The sequence below is a fragment of the Mastomys coucha genome, unplaced genomic scaffold, assembly GCF_008632895.1.
Source record: "Mastomys coucha isolate ucsf_1 unplaced genomic scaffold, UCSF_Mcou_1 pScaffold9, whole genome shotgun sequence".
In the NCBI taxonomy this organism is placed as follows: Eukaryota; Metazoa; Chordata; class Mammalia; order Rodentia; family Muridae; genus Mastomys; species Mastomys coucha.
The window spans coordinates 53,734,239-53,752,775 of record NW_022196915.1 but is presented as its reverse complement, the minus strand read 5'-3'; the positions used below and the strand labels follow the sequence as shown (position 1 = coordinate 53,752,775).

General features: G+C 39.4%; 1 protein-coding gene across 5 annotated transcripts in view; it reads left to right on the top strand.

The window, feature by feature from the left end:
- Positions 1-18,537, top strand: part of Ppp2r2a (protein phosphatase 2 regulatory subunit Balpha) — a 71,744-nt gene that overhangs the window by 14,771 nt on the left and 38,436 nt on the right. For all 5 annotated transcript variants that reach the window (XM_031362929.1, XM_031362930.1, XM_031362933.1 and 2 more), the window contains one exon: positions 267-341. In XM_031362929.1, coding sequence (XP_031218789.1) covers positions 267-341 — 75 coding nt within the window. The remainder of the gene's footprint in view (positions 1-266; positions 342-18,537) is intronic.

The window sequence follows — 18,537 nt, the reverse complement described above, 5'->3', positions numbered from 1 at the left end:
CTTTAAGGGGAGGGGAAAGCAGAAGTGAGGTTTTGAGTATCTGTGCGATGATGATAATTATTGGTAGACTGTATGTCTTTGAATGTTTCGTACCTGCAGAGTTGTTTTTAATAGACTACCAACTATTGGAGCCTAATTTGGTTCCCAAGCTGTGGGCTTGGTGGTAGTTATGTATGGAGTGCCATGCTAGCCTGGGATACCATCTCTTGTGTTTATAAGCGTAAACAGAGCAGAACTCAATTTTAATTGCTGTTTTCTTCTTCCAGGAGCTGGAGGAGGGAATGATATTCAGTGGTGTTTTTCTCAGGTGAAAGGAGCAGTAGATGATGACGTAGCAGAAGGTAAGAAATTTTAACAATGACAACTGAGTATTGACTTTTAAAAGTCCTGGGTACTGAAGGAACTTAATGTTTTGTGTTTGTTGTCTGAGAGGCGGGATGGTAGTTTTAAAAATCACCTTTCTGAAAAGTCTGTCTGTCTTCTTATGTCTTGTTTGTTTATCTTATTTTTTTTCATTGAGTTAATGAAGTAAATGGTGAGCAGTAAGTGCTCTAAGGTTTGTGTGACTTAAGGTTTCCTTGTTACCTAAATTCTACGTATAAATGACTGGATTTCATGTTTATGTGCTGTCTTTAGATAAAAAGAACTAGACACCAGCAGCACTTAGCTCAGAAACACTGCCAACAGCACCTTTGATTCTGCTGGGAGACTGAGGGTCTTTTGAACTCAACTGCTTTGGGATTGTAGTATTGACATGTTTGCTGAAAAAATGCTGGCTCAAATGTTTTACTTTATTATGTTGCAGGGATTCTTGTGTGTGTGTGTGGTTAAGACAGATAGGGTAAAATAATAAATCACTGTTTTGTAGGGGACTTTTTTTGAGATATAAACTTGCTAATTTATTTCAGAACATATCTGAAGTTTTGAAATGTCAAGGTCTTGTGTGCAGTCTGAGCTGATCTTTTGTGATAGAGACAAATAATCTCAAAAGGGATTCTTTGCTCAAATATTTAAAGTTTGGGGGCTTGGTGTGTGTGAGGCAGAGGGAAAGGATGTGTGTGTGTGTGTGTGTGTGTGTGTGTCTGTCTGTCTGTCTGTCTGTCTGTCTGTCTGGTCTGTGTCTTTGTCTGTCCCTAGCTGGCTTTGAACTTGGCTACATGGACTAGGAGATCTATCCATCTGCCTCTGTCTCCTCAATAAAGTTAGTAGGATTTTTCTAAACAGAAATCAAAGAAGAGTATGTATTCTGGTTGTGTGGAAATGTGTACCCCTTTCTCTAGGTGGTACCTTTCCTTGTGATTCTCCTCTGCTGCCATACAGTGCAGTGGGGAGGTTTTTTTCAGGTGGTAGCAGGCCAAAGACTGTTGACTAAGGAGATGCTTGTGTGGTGAGTCTTGGCAGAAAGTTATTGGCACACTTGTTGTGTCTTATGGACCACCTTTGTTTTCTGGTGGTCCTCATTCCTTTCTCACATGAGACCAGAAACTTGGAAAGAATTAAAGGGTTTAGGGGTGACTCAGTGATGGCCAATCTGTGCTGCTTTTCTGTGGCACTCCTTTCAAGAAATAAATCCTGTGTTGATGGGAGGAGTCTCGAATTCCTGATTTGTAACTCCATTACCTGTTGAGCAGTAGGCACTCAGATATTGGATCCTCAGTTCTGTGCAGTTGTGTAATACTTGCCACATTATGAAAGTGCTCTCTACTTGGAAAACATTTCTTGGTTGTAGTGTTTATTCCCTTATCAAAGGTCTCCTGAATGTTGAGAAGGGGGTGCATGGTGTCCAGAACATAAGCTGTCTACCAGTTTACTTCTTGCTGATTGTGGGGAGAAAGAATACATCATTCAATCAGAAAAAAATGATTTTCTAAACGGAAAATCAATTACTTAACCAAAACAAGTGATAGTTTGTGATACTACACATATACATAGAATATATGTGATGGATCAGTTTTAATTCTTGTCTGTCAGTTCTTAGTAGCCTCATTTTGCTCCCAATTGATTAAATAATTTTCTAGGGTGTATGTAGAGACAATGTACTCCTACTTGGAGTGTGTGCTTCAGGAAGAACAGGACTTGTTCTAGTACTGTGTCTTCACAGGTACATAAACAACATGTTTTTAAGTTACACTGCTTGGATTTGCAGATTCTCGGAAACTAGCTTGTATATCTTTGTTATGTTTATTAAAGAGGAGTTTTGCTTTTCTAATGTAGAATATGATTATTGTACATGGCCCATAGGTAGAGATTATAATCTTTAAATGATTGCTAGCTCCACCCTTAGACTGCCTGCTTTTTGTTAATGATGCATTCTGATTTTTTTTTTTTTTTTTTTTTTTTTTTTTTTTTTTTTTGCTGTCAGTAGCTTATGATATGTGACGGTGTCCTTGTACCCAGGCAGCAGCCAGGACATGCTGATTTATTTGTGTAATGCGTTCATCTTCTATACCTGCCTTGTAACTTTTTTTGAGATGGGTTTTTCTGTAGTTATGGCTGTCCTGGAACCAGGCTGACTTTGAATTCACAGAAGTCTGACTGCTTCTGCCTCCCCAGTGCTGGGATTAAAGGTGTGGTAGCTACCGTGCCCAGCTGTAGTAACTAACTTCTTAAATGAGTACCCCTTTCTTCCTTTGTTTTACTTCTACTTTTAAACACAATCCTGGTTTGTCTTCTTTCTTGGAAATCGTCAGTGGATCATTGGATCCACTGGATTGGAAACTAAATTTCAGCCAGCAAAGTATGATGTTTCTTCAATATGTTCCTTTTAAGATATTAAGAGGCCACTGAACTGATACTGTACAAGCAAACACTATGCACTCTACTTTGGATTGTTTTTGCTATTCTGGGGATTGAACCCAGGGCCTTGTGCATGCTAGGCAAATGCTACACCATTTAGCTACATCCCCAGTCTGTTAATCCCATTGATATGTCTGACAGCCTCCTACAGTTGTTCCTTATCAGAATCCCACTCACCCTCAGTCACACCTATAACCTTTTAATTACGTCCTGTGGAAATTGTTTTTAAAATCTGTTTTACATTACTTTGTTAAATACTATATTTAGTACCTTGAGTCTCCACTATCACACTTTAAGCCTAGTGCCAAAGATCTTTGTTTCTCCGAAAATGTCATGTGTAAACTGCTTGGCCTAGAGCAATGCCTGGCACACAGTAGGCATTGGATATCTTGAGTGTCGATGTTTCTGTTGCTAGGGTTTTTAAAGGGGAAGAAGAGCAGTAGAAGGACTAGGATAGTTGAGGTGAACTTCTGGCTTGGCTTTCTGTTTCTGGTTTGCAGCTTAATAAATGCAGAGTCTGCTGTAACCAGTGCTCCAACAATTTAGAGTCTGTTGCTCTGCCTTGAGCCTTTCTGGGTTCCTGTACTTAGCCATAAAATTGATGGGAGTGGATGAAGTGATTTCTGCTGTTACTTTCAGCTCTTGTTCTCAAAGATGTCTGAAGGAGGTATCTCCATATTATTACTGATAAGTTGTTTTAAGATGCTTACTCAATAGGGGCCTTAATTAAGAATAATGTCTTTACTAGACTGACTTCTCAAGGCTTAGGAGTTTTTATTAGGTACAGAACAGAGTTTGACTCTCAGCAAGCTCTTGCTGTCTTTGCCTGTTTGGTCTTCAAGACAGGAGACTTACGTTCTTTTGGGGAGGGGTGGGACAGGGTTTCTCTGTGTGGCCCTGACTGTCCTGGAACTCACTTTGTAGACTAGGCTGGTCTTGAACTCAGAAATCCACCTGCCTCTGCCTCTCAAGTGCTGGAATTAAAGGCGTGCGCCACCACTGCCCAGTAGGAGACTTCTATTCTAAGTTACTGTTCTATCTACACAGGTCTGCAGGCGTGCAGCTTGTGGGTTTTACCTTTGGAATAGCTTCCTGAGAGGAAGTTGAGGTACTAAATTCCATCATTCTAGTTTTTCATATCATGAGTTCTCAAAATCTGTGAGGTTACCATAACACTGTGCATTTTAAGTCTTTAATTTTTCTTGACTTGTAATTTTGTTTTGAGTTGGTAAGAGCACAGACTCAGGTCTTAGGCTGAAGTTGGAGTCTGTGGTGTTAGGCAAATCAATTCACCTAGTGAACACCATTTTAAAAGGTTCACTAAAAACCCTGACTTAGTGTTATTTTGATGTTTAGATGGATGTATAAATAATAAAAAACCCACTACCTTCTCATAAGACTAGACAGGCTTGTTTTGTTTTGGAGACAGTCTTACTGAGTAGCTCCTGGAATTTGCTTGCTGTTCTTGAACTCACAGAACTCCACCTCCACCTGCCTCTTAAGCGTTACCATACCTGGCCTGGGTTTTTTTGTTTTGTTTTGTTTTGTTTTTTTTGAGACTGTCTCTCTTGTGGCTTGGATTTTTTTTTTTTTTTTTTTTTTTTTTTTAATGTGATAAAATCTTTGCTGGCGTGGAACTCAAGCTCTTCTTGCCTCAGTGCTGATATTACAGGTGTATACGAGCATGCTTTTCTTGTGAGACCCATGTAAAGATTTATTTTTATTTCAGTGCTTAGAGCAAGTAAGGGATAATTAGAGTGAAGACACTGGGTATTGTCCTATTTATTTTATGTGTTGATGTTTTGCTGGCATATACGTTTTTGTACTGAGTGTGTGCCTTTTGTCCTCAGGTGTCAGACAAGGATGTTGGGTAACTCCTAGAATTGTAGTTGCAGAGTTGTGGGCTGCCACATGGGTGCTTATAATCAGACTGGGGTTCTCTGGAAGAGTAGTTAGTATTATCCTCTGAGCCATCTCTTTAGCCCATAGTGTATTTTTTAAATAGTTACTAATACTTTATTGCCCAAAGTGAAGGCATAGTATGTTTATGTGTAGAACCTCAAACTCTGTACAGCTGTGGATGACCTTGAACTTCTGATCCTCTTGCCTCTACCTCCCAAATGCTAGGGTTATAGGACAATGCTACTACCATGCTTGGGATTTAAAAATTCTTTTAGTTAGTGTAATGACTTTATGACATCTTCATAGATATGTAACATTGTACTTTGCTTCTATTGCCTCCCTTCACTGTACGTTTTTTTGGTTAGACTAGCAGAGACTAAACAAATTGAAGACTTCATAGTAGACTAGAGAGACGTGTGAAGCTGTAAGACCACAAAAGCTATTAATTAGCATAAAACCAGCCCCTCTAAGCAGATAGGAGGAAGTTCTGATGAGGTTGGGGTGCCTCGAACATCTTGACCTGGGTGTTAGGTGTATAGATAAATGTTTGTCATTTTTGGTTAACCTGAATATTTTTGGTTTGTTTGTTTGTTTGTTTTTGTTTTTTGTTTCCTCTTAGACAGGGTTTCTCTGTGTAGCCCTGGCTGTCCCAGAACTCACTCTGTAGACCAGGCTGGCCTTGAACTCAGATCTGCCTGCCTCTGCCTCCCAAGTGCTGGTGGAATCAAGGATGTGTGCCACCTCAACTCTGCCTTTTGTTTTGTTTTTAACAATTTATATATTTTTATTTTATGGTTATTGGTGTTTTGCCTGCATGTATGTCTTCTGAAGGTGCCAGATCCCCTGGAATTGGAGCTACAAAAATTTGTAAAGGAGCCCGTGCTCTTAACCATTGAGCCATTTTTCCAGCCCCTTGTTTTGGTTTTAATACTTTAAAACATTTATGTTTACTTGGGAAAGGTGGCAGGTATTGTTTGGTTTTGAATCCAGTACCCTAGTAATGACTGGAATGGAACATGGCAAAGTCCCTTTACTTCCTTGTCTGTGATCCTGAAGACGAATGTTAAGCTCTTGTCCTGTTCCTTGTGCTCACTTGCATTTGGTGAGGAGTAAAATAATGATACATCTGTATCAGTTTTTGCACACTTTGAACTCAGTTTTCTCTCCGGTAGATTAAGACTAAGCCCTTTCCATCATCAGCCCCATCTCTTTGCCCTTTAGTGCCACAATGTTGCAGCACATGTGTGTTTCATTTGAGAGTCTGCTTGCATTGTTAGCACCTTGTTCATGTTCACTGTTGAACCAGTGGGGGTCCATGCTATAGCTTCTTTTTTTCCCTAGTTATCGACTGTCCATTTGTGTTTATCTGTCTGAGTCTTTTTTTTTTCCCCTCAGCTTAAAATCTGATAGAGCTTACAATCTTTAAGGAAAGTGTGTGGAGTGATGTGATGAGCTTGTACTGCCCATCAGTCACATCAACAGAGGGCCAGGCCACAGCTGTCCCATTTTATACTCTAACCACTTCCTCTTTTCCTATCTATTGCTTTTAAAGTATGAAATCAAAATTTAAAAATGAAGCAGCATTTGTTTTTTGAGAAACACTTCTAAACATAGACTCCCAAACCCATTGTATACCAGAGGCTCCCTTGGAACTTTTGAGGAGTATACCACCACACCCTGCTAATTTAATCATTTTTAAAATATAAATATTTTGCATATTTGACAGTCTCAAGCTTTATTTCATAGGAAATTATTTTAGAATAGGATTTGTTAACCTAAAACCTGACTTTATGAAAGCTGAATGAAAATGCATTGTATCTTTTCTTTTGGTAGAATTTGGGGACTGTTTCTTGGAAAAACATTTTTTTTTCCTTCTGTTCTTCAAGATGGGGTTTCTCTGTGTAATAGCTTTGGCTGTCCCAGAACTTGCTCTGTAGACCAGGCTGGCCCTGAACTCAAAGAGATCCCTCCGACTGCCTTCCAAGAGCTGGAATTAAAGGTATGCCCCACCACCTGCTCCTTCTTTGTATGAGATACCTTTTAGCACCAGGTTTGTTACTGTCTGACCTAGTCACCTTCACAGGACGGCTGCTGCTCTGTAAATTTGCCTGGTAAATAACTTCAGTAGCAGCCTGTAGTATCCAAGTTCCTTTATTGTATTTTAAAGTAGTGCTTTTTTCTTTTTCTTTCATACATTTACTCATTAAAAGCATGTAAGAAGTAGTGGCGATTAAACGTGAATTAGCTGGCATTTGTTTCAAGTTTTTAAATAAATTGAAAATTAAAATTTTATAACCAATTTAAAATCAGCCAAGTTCTTGGAAATGGTGGAATTGAATGGTGAAGGAGGGGCGATTGCTTGACTCAGTAGGCAAATTCCTATATTTGCAGATGTGTGCTTGCCTGGTTGTTCTTCTGGGTGAGTTGTAAGAACACAGGTAATGGCATTGTAAGTTGGTTCTTTAATGGGAAAATTGAAATATTGAAGATAGATATTTAGCTTGCAGTCTTAGTTTTAATGTTTATCTTTTCTTACCTGAGGTGAAGATGGAAATTTTAAGGAGTCTCAAGTTGCTTCCTTAATAGAAGGAAAGAAGTAAAATCCTGGAGGGCTGGAGAGATGACTTAGTAGTTAAAAGCACTGGTCCAGAGGACCTGGGCCAATTCCTGACCACCCATGTAGCAGCTAAAAACTGTCTGTAACTCCTGTTCCAGGGGATCTAACATCTTTATACAAACATACATACAGGCAAAACATCAATGTATATAAATATAAACAAATTATTAAAAAATCAAGGAGTTTTGTCATATAACTTTAATCCCAGCAGTCGGGAGGCAGAGACAGACAGATCTCTGAGTCAGAGGCCAGCCTAGTCTACAAAGTGAGTTCAGGACAGCCAAGGCTATTACCCACATAAATCCCATCCAAGAACCAGAAAAACAAAAAACCAAAAAAAGCAAGACAAAAAAACCCTGGACACAGATTAGAGGTGGTTTTTTTTTTTTGTTTTTGTTTTTGTCTATGCCAAGTGTGTAGAAGAGTTGGCCTGGTTGTTAATTAACAGTTGCTAGAAATGTTGAATGTTTATTAGTACACACTCATGTGGTATACTTTTATCTTTTTTCCCCCAGACAGGGTTTCTCTGGCTAACCTTAGCCATTCTGGAACTTGCTCTGTAGACCAGGCTAGCCTAGTGTTCTTTAATACAGAATTTAGGATAGCAGTTTATACTGATAGGATATAAACCCAGTGAGATCCAGCTTCACAGGGTTCTTCCTTTTACCTTCCTAGTTTGTATTTGTATCTTTCTTTTCTAGAAAGGCTTACTGTGTGTGTGTGTGTGTGTGTGTGTGTGTGTGTGTGTGTGTGTGTGGTTAAACTATAAACATAGAATCTGTATCTTTGATAATGTCAAGTTGGGGTTTTTATGTGAGATAACAATCTTACAGTGAAATGTCTATGAGGTGTTTGTTTGTTTGTTTGTTTTGGGACAGGGTTCACTGTGTAGACCTGGCTATCTGGAGCTTGTTCTGTAGACCAGGTTTCTGCCTCCCAGAGTGCTGGGGTTAAAGGCAGGTGCTACTACCACTTGGCTTATTTATTTATTTATTTATTTTTAATAATTATGTTTATGTATATGCTCCACATGGTAGAGAATAGAGGATAACTGGGGATTTAGTACAGATTGTCAGTGGGAGGAGTCTTAACACTGAGCCATCTCAACTGGTCTTACTTTTCTTGTATTTGGAGATGCTATCTCATTCAGTTGCCCAGGCTGGCCCAGAACTCATAGCAGTCTTGCCTCTTGCCTTTGCTTTCCAATGGGCTGAGATGAGTGGACCATTGCTTTATATGTATTCATTTGTTAATCTTCACAAAAGCCCTGTGAAGTAAGCAGACCTTGTTGAGTAGGTTAATGTATTAACTGTAATCTTGGGCAAGTGGAGCCATTAAGATACTTATCTTGCCTTCATTTTCCTAATGCAATTTTATTTCAAATGCTGATTTTTAACCTGAGCTCTGTGGCTCTACCTGTAATCACAGCATTCTGGAGGCTGGGGCAAGAGGACTGTGAATTTGAGGCAAGTGTGGGACACAGAGCAATACCCTGTCAAAAGGACACGTAGATTCTGTTTTAATTCAGGTAAAGATTTTTTTTCTTTTAAGTTTAGCCAAAGAAGAGGTAGACTTTCAAGTCTGTCCTCAGGCTTGCTCCTCCCAAGTTCTAGGAATATAGGCCACCATGACCATGCCTGGTTTTGTGGGTTTGGTTTTTTGTTGTTGGGTTTTTTTGGTTTTTTTTTTGGCTTGGTGTTTACAATATGGTTTATTTTAGGGGAAGCTGGTGCCAGGAATGAAACCTAGGACTGTGCATGTACGAGGCAGGCATTCTACTGCTGACCCACAGCTCATACTTTTGTTTTGGTACTATTTCAGTTTGGGGATTTACTGAATTTTCTGCTAATGTTATTTTGAAGCAGATATGAACTGTAGATGGGTTAGAATTCTTTATGAAGCTGTTAACGTTATATAAAAATTTGTATTATGTATTTATGCATAGGCATTTTTCTAGTTAGAGTTTATAAACACTGTGAAAATAGTTGTTATTAAGTCTTATTGCTCTCATTGTATGGTCTGGCAACCTCTGAACTCATTGAAAACATTTATGAATTCAAAGTATTTTCATAATGCAATTTGCCTTTTACACTGTGCCACTGTTTATAACAATGGTGAGAAAGCCAGATGTGTCAGCCTGCAGGCATCTTGGTTGGCTTTAATCAGTGCAATGGCACCAGCAATGGTCATAGTAATCCTCAGCAACACACAGGAACCACTGAGAGTATACCAATTATTATTATTGTTGTTAATGTTGTTGTTGTTGTTACTATTATATTTTTTGAGACAGTCTTTATGTAGTCTTGGCTAGATTTGAACTCAGAGGTTACAGTTCACTTGCCTCTGCCTCCTCACAAGTTCACCACTACACCCAGCTAGAACTGACCAATTCTACTTCAGAATAGCCTTGGCAGAGTGGTAAGAAGTGTTACTTTTGTTTTGAATATCTGGTGGATAAAAGTTTTATTACAAAATGGAAAACACACCAAAAGCATTTCTGCAGCAGGGTAAGGTACATACTGTGTAAGAAAGAGCTTTGGTAAAGCTGTTTATGGAGCTGGCTGCTCTCTTCATTTTATTTACTTTTAAGAATTGACAGCATACATTTAATCCCAGAGGCAGGCAGGTCTCTATGAGTTTGAGGCTAGCCTGGTCTACATAGCTAGTTTTACATCAGCCAGGACAGCCAGTGCTACATAGTAAAATCCAATCTCAAAAATAAGTAAATAAAGAGCTGATAAGTGGTGCAGGCCAGCAAGACTAAACTTGGGGAATTGTGGGTAGGAGGATCAGGAGTTTGAGGCCTGCATAGTTTACAGCAGCTTGAGCTGTGGGCTTTGTGAATGTCTATCTCAAAAAAATCAAACCAAGCTGGGCATGGTGGTGCATGCCTTTAATCCCAGCACTTGGGAGACAGAGGCAGGCGGATTTCTGAGTTTGAGGCCAGCCTGGTCTACAGAGTGAGTTCCAGGACAGCCAGGGCTATACAGAGAAACCCTGTCTCAAAAAACAAAACAAAACAATAAAACAAAAGCCAAAAAACATCAAACCCAAACAAAAAAGACCTGACAGAGTAGCTATTCAACCATTGATATTTGTTTTTTTCAGATGAGCATTGGACCTGTTGTCATACTAGTATTTGTTGACCATAGTAAAATTTGAGTTTTCAAGCAAAAGTTGGGATTTTGGAAAATGTGAGTGCCATCACGGTCTTGACATTTTCAGATTCTGGAAGCCTCTGAGAAGAAGTCAGTAGCACTAACAGGTGCTGCATTGTGTAATTAATTGTGTCAGTAATTTGGTAATATTGGTAAATTGGTCAGTAAGTAAAAAACCTGCATGCCTAAGGAAAGTGATGTTTTACAGGTGACTAGTACAGGGGTTGTTAGAAACCATATGTTGGAGCAAGTATAAGCAAGAGTTTTGAAACTGAAGATGCAGGCCAGTGAGTGCTCTCTTTTCAGGTCACAGAGCTCTAAGAAACTACCATCTGTTGGGCTAGAGAGATGCTCTTTCAGGGGTTCTGAGTTCAAATTCTCAGCAACCACATGGTGGCTCATAACCATCTTTAATGAGATCTGATGCCCTCCCTCTTCTGGTGTGCATGAAAACAGTGAACTCGTATTAAATAAATAAATAAGTAAAATCTTCAAGAAACAAACTCACCTGTCAAGGTTGATTGCAGTACCAGAGAGTTATCACTACATACCTCAAGATTATTAAATAATATTCTCCCTTTATTAGCCACATTGCTAAATGAGGCTGGCTTTTTTCTTCCCGTGTATGCAGCTGATTGTCATGTCATGACAATCTTGTTAAGGCAGGCCAGGCATTGAAGAGATTTGCAGCAGTGTAAACCACCAGCTCAAATCTGTCTCTTTTGTTCTGTTCTGTTCTGCTTTGTTTTGAGACTCATTGTGATCTTGATCTCTTGCCTCAAACTACCAAATATTGATATTACAGGTGTGTGCTGCCACACCTTGTTTGTGACAAGGTGGGGATTGAACCTAGGACTTCTTACATCTCTGCTGGGCAAGCGCTCTGCCAGCTGAGCTGCATCCCCAGCTCTATAGTTGCCTCATACTGTTTTTGTTATTAAGTAGAGTTTAATACTATGAAAAAAATACTTTAAAACTTTTTGGTTTCAGATACTAAAGGAAATTGTGCCGCCCATAGAATTTGCCCAGTTTTATGGTGGAATATGTATAGTGTATAAGTCTGTGGGTACCTGTGCCTGTGTGCATAAAGGCCAGAGGTGGATGATATTTTTCTTTCTTCAGTCACTCCACTTGCTTGCTGGATGGCTGAATGGATGGTGGGGTGGATGAATGGATGGATTGATTGATTGACAGGTCTCACAATGTAATTCTCACTGGCCCTGGAAGCTGGTTGGCCTCCAAAAGCAAGAGATCTGCCTATCTCTCCCTGTCTGCCAAGAGATGGTGTAAAGGTATTTCAACTAAACCCGGCTCCACCTTTTTGAGACAGAGTCTTACTGAATTTGGAGCTTACTGATTGATTTCAGAAGAGGTAATCCCATGGTGTTTAATCAATAATGGAGCACTTAGGTCTATCCAAATCAGGCAGTTTATGACAGAGGAGTCATAAACACCTTTTATATATATATATAAATATATATATATATGTCAATCTATCTCCATATATTTAAAAAAAACCAAAAACCAGGGTTTCACGGTGGTACTTGAATGAGCTAGGTAAACCAGGCTGGATTTAGGCTCAGATATCTGGATTAAAGATATGATCCACCAAGTTTGGGTTTTTAACTTTTGAGCCAGAATCTCATTTGAGTTGTCAGAGCTGGCCTGGAACTCAGTATTTGGTTTAGACTGCTCTATGGCAGTCCTCTGTCTCCACTTCTTGAATGATTGGCTGCTGTACTTTTTTCTGCTTTAAACTAGGTCTTTGTTTGCATTCATACTGCCTTAAATTGGAAGATTGGGGTTATTACTTACGGTTAGACCATAACCATATGTTTGCATATACTCTTGCCTCAGCTTCCCCAGTACTGGGATTACAAATGAGCTTCCCTACACTGGCTAAGAGGATATTCTTTCTTAAGAATATTGATTTAAGCTAGGCAGTGACAGTGCATACCTTTAATCCCAGCAGAATGTTGGTTTTGGTATTAGTGGCATGAATCTTTAGGTACTAGTCTTGACAGGTTTAGTGTCATCTGTTATATCTATTACGAGCTGTGTCTCAACAACAAAAGTATTACAGGAATGTATTGAGTTGAACTACTTGCACATTTTATATTTGTTTGTTTGTTTGTGTAGCCCTGGCTGTTCTAGAACTCACTCTGTAGACCTGGCTGGCCTTGAACTCAGAAATCTGACTGCCTCTGCCTCCCAAGAGCTGGGATTAAAAGCATTCAGAGAGTGGGAGTGAGGGATGATGAATTAAAACTCCAGTGTTCTGTAATACTGGGACTGAAGAGATGGTTCAGCGGTTAAAAGCACTGTTCTTCCAGAGGACTCAACTTCAATTCCCAGCAATCACTTGGATGCTCACAACCATCTGTAATGGGATTTGGTGATTCTTCTGGTGTTTCCGAAGAGAGCAACAGTATACATGAAAATAAATAAATAAATAAATAAATAAATAAATCGTTTAAAAAAGAAAAATATGGCTGACAGTGTAACTCTGGGAGAACCTTAGTATGTATGTGTGAGGTTTTGGGTTTATGCCTGTTATTGCATGACAGACACTCACAGACTATGTAAGGGGGATTTTTGTGTGTGTGAGATAATTTTAAAGTTTTCTAGAGTTGTGGAATGTTAGCTTTGAGCAGCATTGCTTCTGAGAACCTGCTCTCTTGTGCAGCTGGCCATCTGCAAGACTACAGAGAAGTGCTTTGCTGTGGGCTGTGGCTTCTTTCTTTGGTTTTTGGTTTTAGTAAGATAAAAGTCGAAGGTACTAAATAAAGTTAGATTTCTAAAGAGGGATAGAAGGAGTCTTCAATATTTTCTGTTAACTACTAGGATGATAAGGTTGTTGAAAAGAACAGGCTATTGTAGGCAGTAAGTAAAGATAACAGCATGAAAATGATTGTTACTGGAATCAGTAGAACAGTTGTGTGTCTCCCTAGACAAATCATTTTCTAACAACACAGCGAGCTCCTTGAGTGAAATACTTTTGTCTCTGACTCTGTCTTTCTGACTTGTTTCTTGTCTTGGGAGTGAGAACCTGGGGTCTTAATGCTTGCTAGGCAATTGTACTGAGTTTAACTATAACCTCCAGAGCTTTTAGTTTGATTTAGTTTTTTTGAGACGGGTTTCACTGTGCAGTTCTAGCTGTCCTCTGCTTCCCAGGTTCTGGAACTAAAGGAATGCACCGGCTCTAGAACTTTTGATCCCATGAAATTGAGACTCTGGGAGATGATGGTTCCACCCTTTCCCTCAGCCTGGATCACCATTCTCTTTTCAGTTTCTGTTAAGTGTAACTACTTAAGACTTCTCATGGAAGGCAATCAAATAGTCTTTTGTTTGAGGCAGGGTCTCACTAGGTCTCTCTGGCTGTCTTGGAACCTCCTATGCAGATCCAGCTGGCCTCCCAAATGCTGCCATAAAAGCACACCTGCTTCAAGCAGTCTTTTGTGATTGGTTTATTAAACTTACATAGATCAGGTTGGCCTCCAATTCATATTCTCCTGTTTATGCCTCTAAGGGATCTGGTGCAGGGAAAGAAAGCACAGACACAGACTTCTGAAGGTTGTCCTCTGACCTGCTCTCAATCTGTGGCACACATGCACCACATATATACACACTAAATACTTAAGATTCCATGAGTGTAACATGTCTGCTAAGTGTTACAGAAAACAGCTAATGTTAGCCTGTTTTTCTGTAGCACTTTTTAGCTATGAACTCACATGGTCCATTCAGCCAACCTCTGAGGATAACTCTACCTTCATTTTATAGGTTAGGAAAACCAGAAGTGTTTATCTCCCTGTTTTTAGACATGGTCTGTTAACATCTGGGTCTTTCTGCTGTGAACATGTATTTCATAAAATACATGCTTTGCATTATGTTATTTGAGTTGTGTTTGAATGATAAGTGGCTGTAATTGTATGTCTAGCAGGTGTATTTAAATACAATTGTTGGATCAATACATCTTTTTTTATGACTTCTGATGCATATTGACAATTTGCCTTAGGTCTTTAGGGTTGGATTTCTTTGTTGGGAGGGAGAGTCGGTTGGTTTTCATCTGTCAGTGAGTGAGGGTGTCTATTTTCTGACCTTGATAATATGTATCATGATATTAACCACGTAGAAACATCTTTTCTGTTTTTTTTTTTTTAATAACGAGTACTTAAGTGTGGAGTACTCCACACTTAACATACATTTGTGTTCTTTGTTTCTTTTCCTTTGGCACCACCTGCCTTGTCTCATTGATATGTGGGATGTCCTTTTCCCCATTGAGTCATGCCTTCTAACTCAGAAAGTTGCTCAGAGAACAAGTATGTTGAGTCTATTATGTGGGGATAGGTTTCTAAATAAAGTTAAGTTTGGAGGCAAAAAATAAGTCAGGAACAAACAGTTGAAGGTGGCTGTGGTCCTTACTGCTATTCAAAAGGTTAAATGCAAGAATGCCTAGTATAGGCACAGGATGATCATTCAAGAAGCATAGTTGGTGTGGCTCAATTAGCAATATTAACAGACTGCCATCAAACAGAGCAGTCTTTTTGAGTCTTTTGAATATTTAGCTTTTCATTTTATAAGTGTGAATGTTTTACTAGCATGTTTGTCTGCTTGATGTGCCAGAAGAGTGTCAGGTCCCCTGAAAGTAGAGTTAACGTGGGTGCTAGGACTCGAACCCTGATCTTTTGAAGAGTCTGCTGAGTCATCTTTTCAGCCTCATACTAGAAGAATCTTAAAAGCATATTCTAAAGCTCAACTCAAGATCACTTAGTTGTTTGGAGGTTTGGAACACAGAAAATACCTGTTGCTTTAATAATACCATTGCTTACCTTGGGTGGGTTAGGAGATTGGGAAAGCCAGGCCAAGAATATTGATTGTATCAGAGTTGAGGTTAGGCAGTGAAGTGGCACCTTGACTGTTTGGGTAATCTAAAATTAAAGGTTTAGTAACAAAAGTTCAAGTGTGGCCATCCTTGTTTGAGAAACAGTTGCTCTGAGCAGGGTTGGGAGTAGGAGTCGGGTGGTATTGACCCTAGTTGCTGCAGCTTAAAAAAAAAACCTTGCCTAAAATTTCGCTTGCTACTCAAGATAATAGTGTAAATGGTACATGGTCTCTTTTCCTCAGGAAAGAAATAGGTGTAATACATATCTCCGTCTTTACCAGAGCCTTGTCTAGACTGACGAATATATTCGTCCTTAGGAGATTCTACAGATGCTTGGGGAACTTAGAACACAGATTGTACTGCCAGTGAGCACTTTACATCCTCCCCCTTAAATTCTGAGTCTTTATGTGGATGTGCTTGGAGTAAGACTCGGCCTTTGATTCTTCATTTGGGCAATTCCAACGTTGCAGGGGCACCGTGCCTTTGCTTGCTGCCAGAGAGACTGCATAGGCTTAGGTTTGGGTTTGTTTCCTTTGTTTTTCCAGAGGAAGGGGGTTCAGTTACAAAAATAACAATTCTTTACTTTGTTTCTGAGTGGATCCATTGTGCTGAAAATTGTTGTAGAAATAAACATTGTCGGGGACTTCTTTTCAGGTATTAAACACAATGGGCAAACTTAGGGTGTAGGAGCTTTGCTGGCCTTAAAAGAGCAGTGCTCATCAGAGTATATATAGACATTTCTAGAGTATATATAGACATTTCTTGCTGTTTTAGTTAGATTGTGTCCCAACGTGAGAATGAATTTAAACAAATTGTTACTTTGTTTAATTTTAATTATTTTTATCATTTATCCTCTCATCCCATTCTATCAAACCCTTCCTTCCCAGCAAGTCCACCCTCTTATTTCCATGTTTTTTTGTTGTTTACTTCCTTGTTTTTGTGACTCACTGAGTTTAATTAGAGTTGCTTTTATGATCAGACATTTTTTATTATAGTTAAGTCAGAATATTCCTGTAGCCCAGGGTAGCCTGGAACTAATTTTAGTCCAGGTTGGCCTGGATCTTTTGGCAGTCTTCCTTCCTCAGCCCCTTAAGTACTGAAATTACAAGTGTGACCCATAATGCCTGGTTCACATGCTTGTTCTTTTCTTGCATCTTGGTGATTTTTTTTTGTTGTTTTGTTGAGTAGGAACTATCTCTGACCATGGTTTGTCTCTCAAAGCATCTAGTCTTGGATTTAGTTTTGGTTGGCTTTCTTTTTGAACATAGTTTGAAATGAGTGATTTTTTGACTTTGACCTAGGCTTACCTTGAAATGCTTCTCTGACTTCTAAAGTATTTGCTTCTGTTTTTGTATTTGTAAAATACACACACAGCTGTTTTTCACAGATCATTCATGGTGTTTTATCATAGCAATAGAAACCCTTACTATGATAGCAACTATATTCAGAGCAATCTTCTTTTACTTATAGGGTGTACTATTATTTCATACACACTCAGACAGCAGATTATTCAGCAGGGATTACTTGTAAAGGACTCATATCAGCAGACTCAAGTTAAAGGTCAAATTCCTCAATTATTTCACATAATAAAAATGTTTTTGTTTGAATTTGAATTAGGGTTTAATGACATTCATACTACTTACCAGAAGCAGGAAGCAAACAGTTAAAGAAATTAATAGTTCTGAGTAAAAGTTATAAGAATTCTCTCAAATTAGAGCAAAAAGGGGAGACAAGTGGGAATCAGATCAGTCCAGAATCCCAATGAGACCATGTTAGAGGATCTCCAGAAAGAACAAATGTTAGAGAAAAGGAGAAAACAGGAGGAATTTACAAGTTGAGAAGGTCCACCTTGCACCACCATCTCAATTACAGAGAATAACAAAAGCATAACATTTGGAAAGGGAGAAACCCAGCAAGAATAGCAGCAAGATCTTCAGCTATTCAACTGCATTATAAGCAGCAACAACAAAAGCAGTGTCTTAAAGAAGCCAGGGAAAAGTTAACAAGCCAGGTCAGTGTGTTAACACCACACTAAACACTAAACCTGAAGCTAGCCATGTCCAGTCTACAGCACTCAGGACTCATAGCTAAAGAGTGGACCTCACTACAGATTTAGTTCTGGGTTGTGTGTGGTTGTCAAGAGTGAACTTTATTGATGACAAGTTATGTTCCCTTTTCCCAAATAGCTCTAGGTTTGTGTCAAGTTTACGGAACTCAATCAACCAGCAGCACTGCTGCATAGGAATCCATTCTCTGCTTCTCTACCTTTTTTTCCAAGTAAATTGAAGTGCCCTTCACAGAACTTAAGATAGCAGTTTATTCTGATACTTCCAGTGAGATCCAGCTCCACAGGCTTCTTCCTTTACCTTCTTAGTCTGTATTTTCTTTCCTGGGAGTGCCTAAAGTAGCCCTCTGCTGTCTTTGGTTAGACTATAAGCATAGGATCTGCATCTTTGGTAATGTGAAGCTGCTGAAGTAGCTTACATTTACTTGTAGGTTTTTTATGTGAGACAACAATCTTATAGTAAAATACATAAGAAGTTTTTTGCTTGTTTTTGAGACAGGGTTTCACTGTGTAGTCCTGGCTGTCCTGGAGCTTTCTCTAAAAGACCAGGGATGCCGGGTGGTGGTGGTTTACACCTTTAATCCTAGTACTTGGGAGGCAGGAGGCAGGTGAATTTCTGAGTTTGAGGACAGCCAGGGCTACACAGAGAAACCCTGTCTCAAAAAACCAAGGGGGGGAAAAAAAGACCAGGGATTTATCTGTCATTAAATATTTTCACATTGCACAGTACTAGGTATGCCTATCATTGAGCATGGACCTCTGTTCAGCAGTGGATGACTTATGCACCCTGCAGAGCAGTTGTGTCTCTGCCTCCTTTTATGACTGTAAATATATTGTTGAAGAGTGACTGAGCTTTCAGAGTTTTGTAATTCGCAATGTTAGAATTCAGTTACGGGGGCTAGAGTGATGGCTCAGTGGTTAAGAGCACTAGACCAGTGTTGTATTCCCATCAGGTACCTGCAGTGGAGTATGCATCAGTCTGATTCTACTCCCAGGGATCTGATGCTCCCTTCTGGCCTCTAAAAGTAACTGCAGGCATGCGGTGTATAGACATACATGTAGGCAGCACACACACACACACACACACACACACACACACACACACACACACACGCGG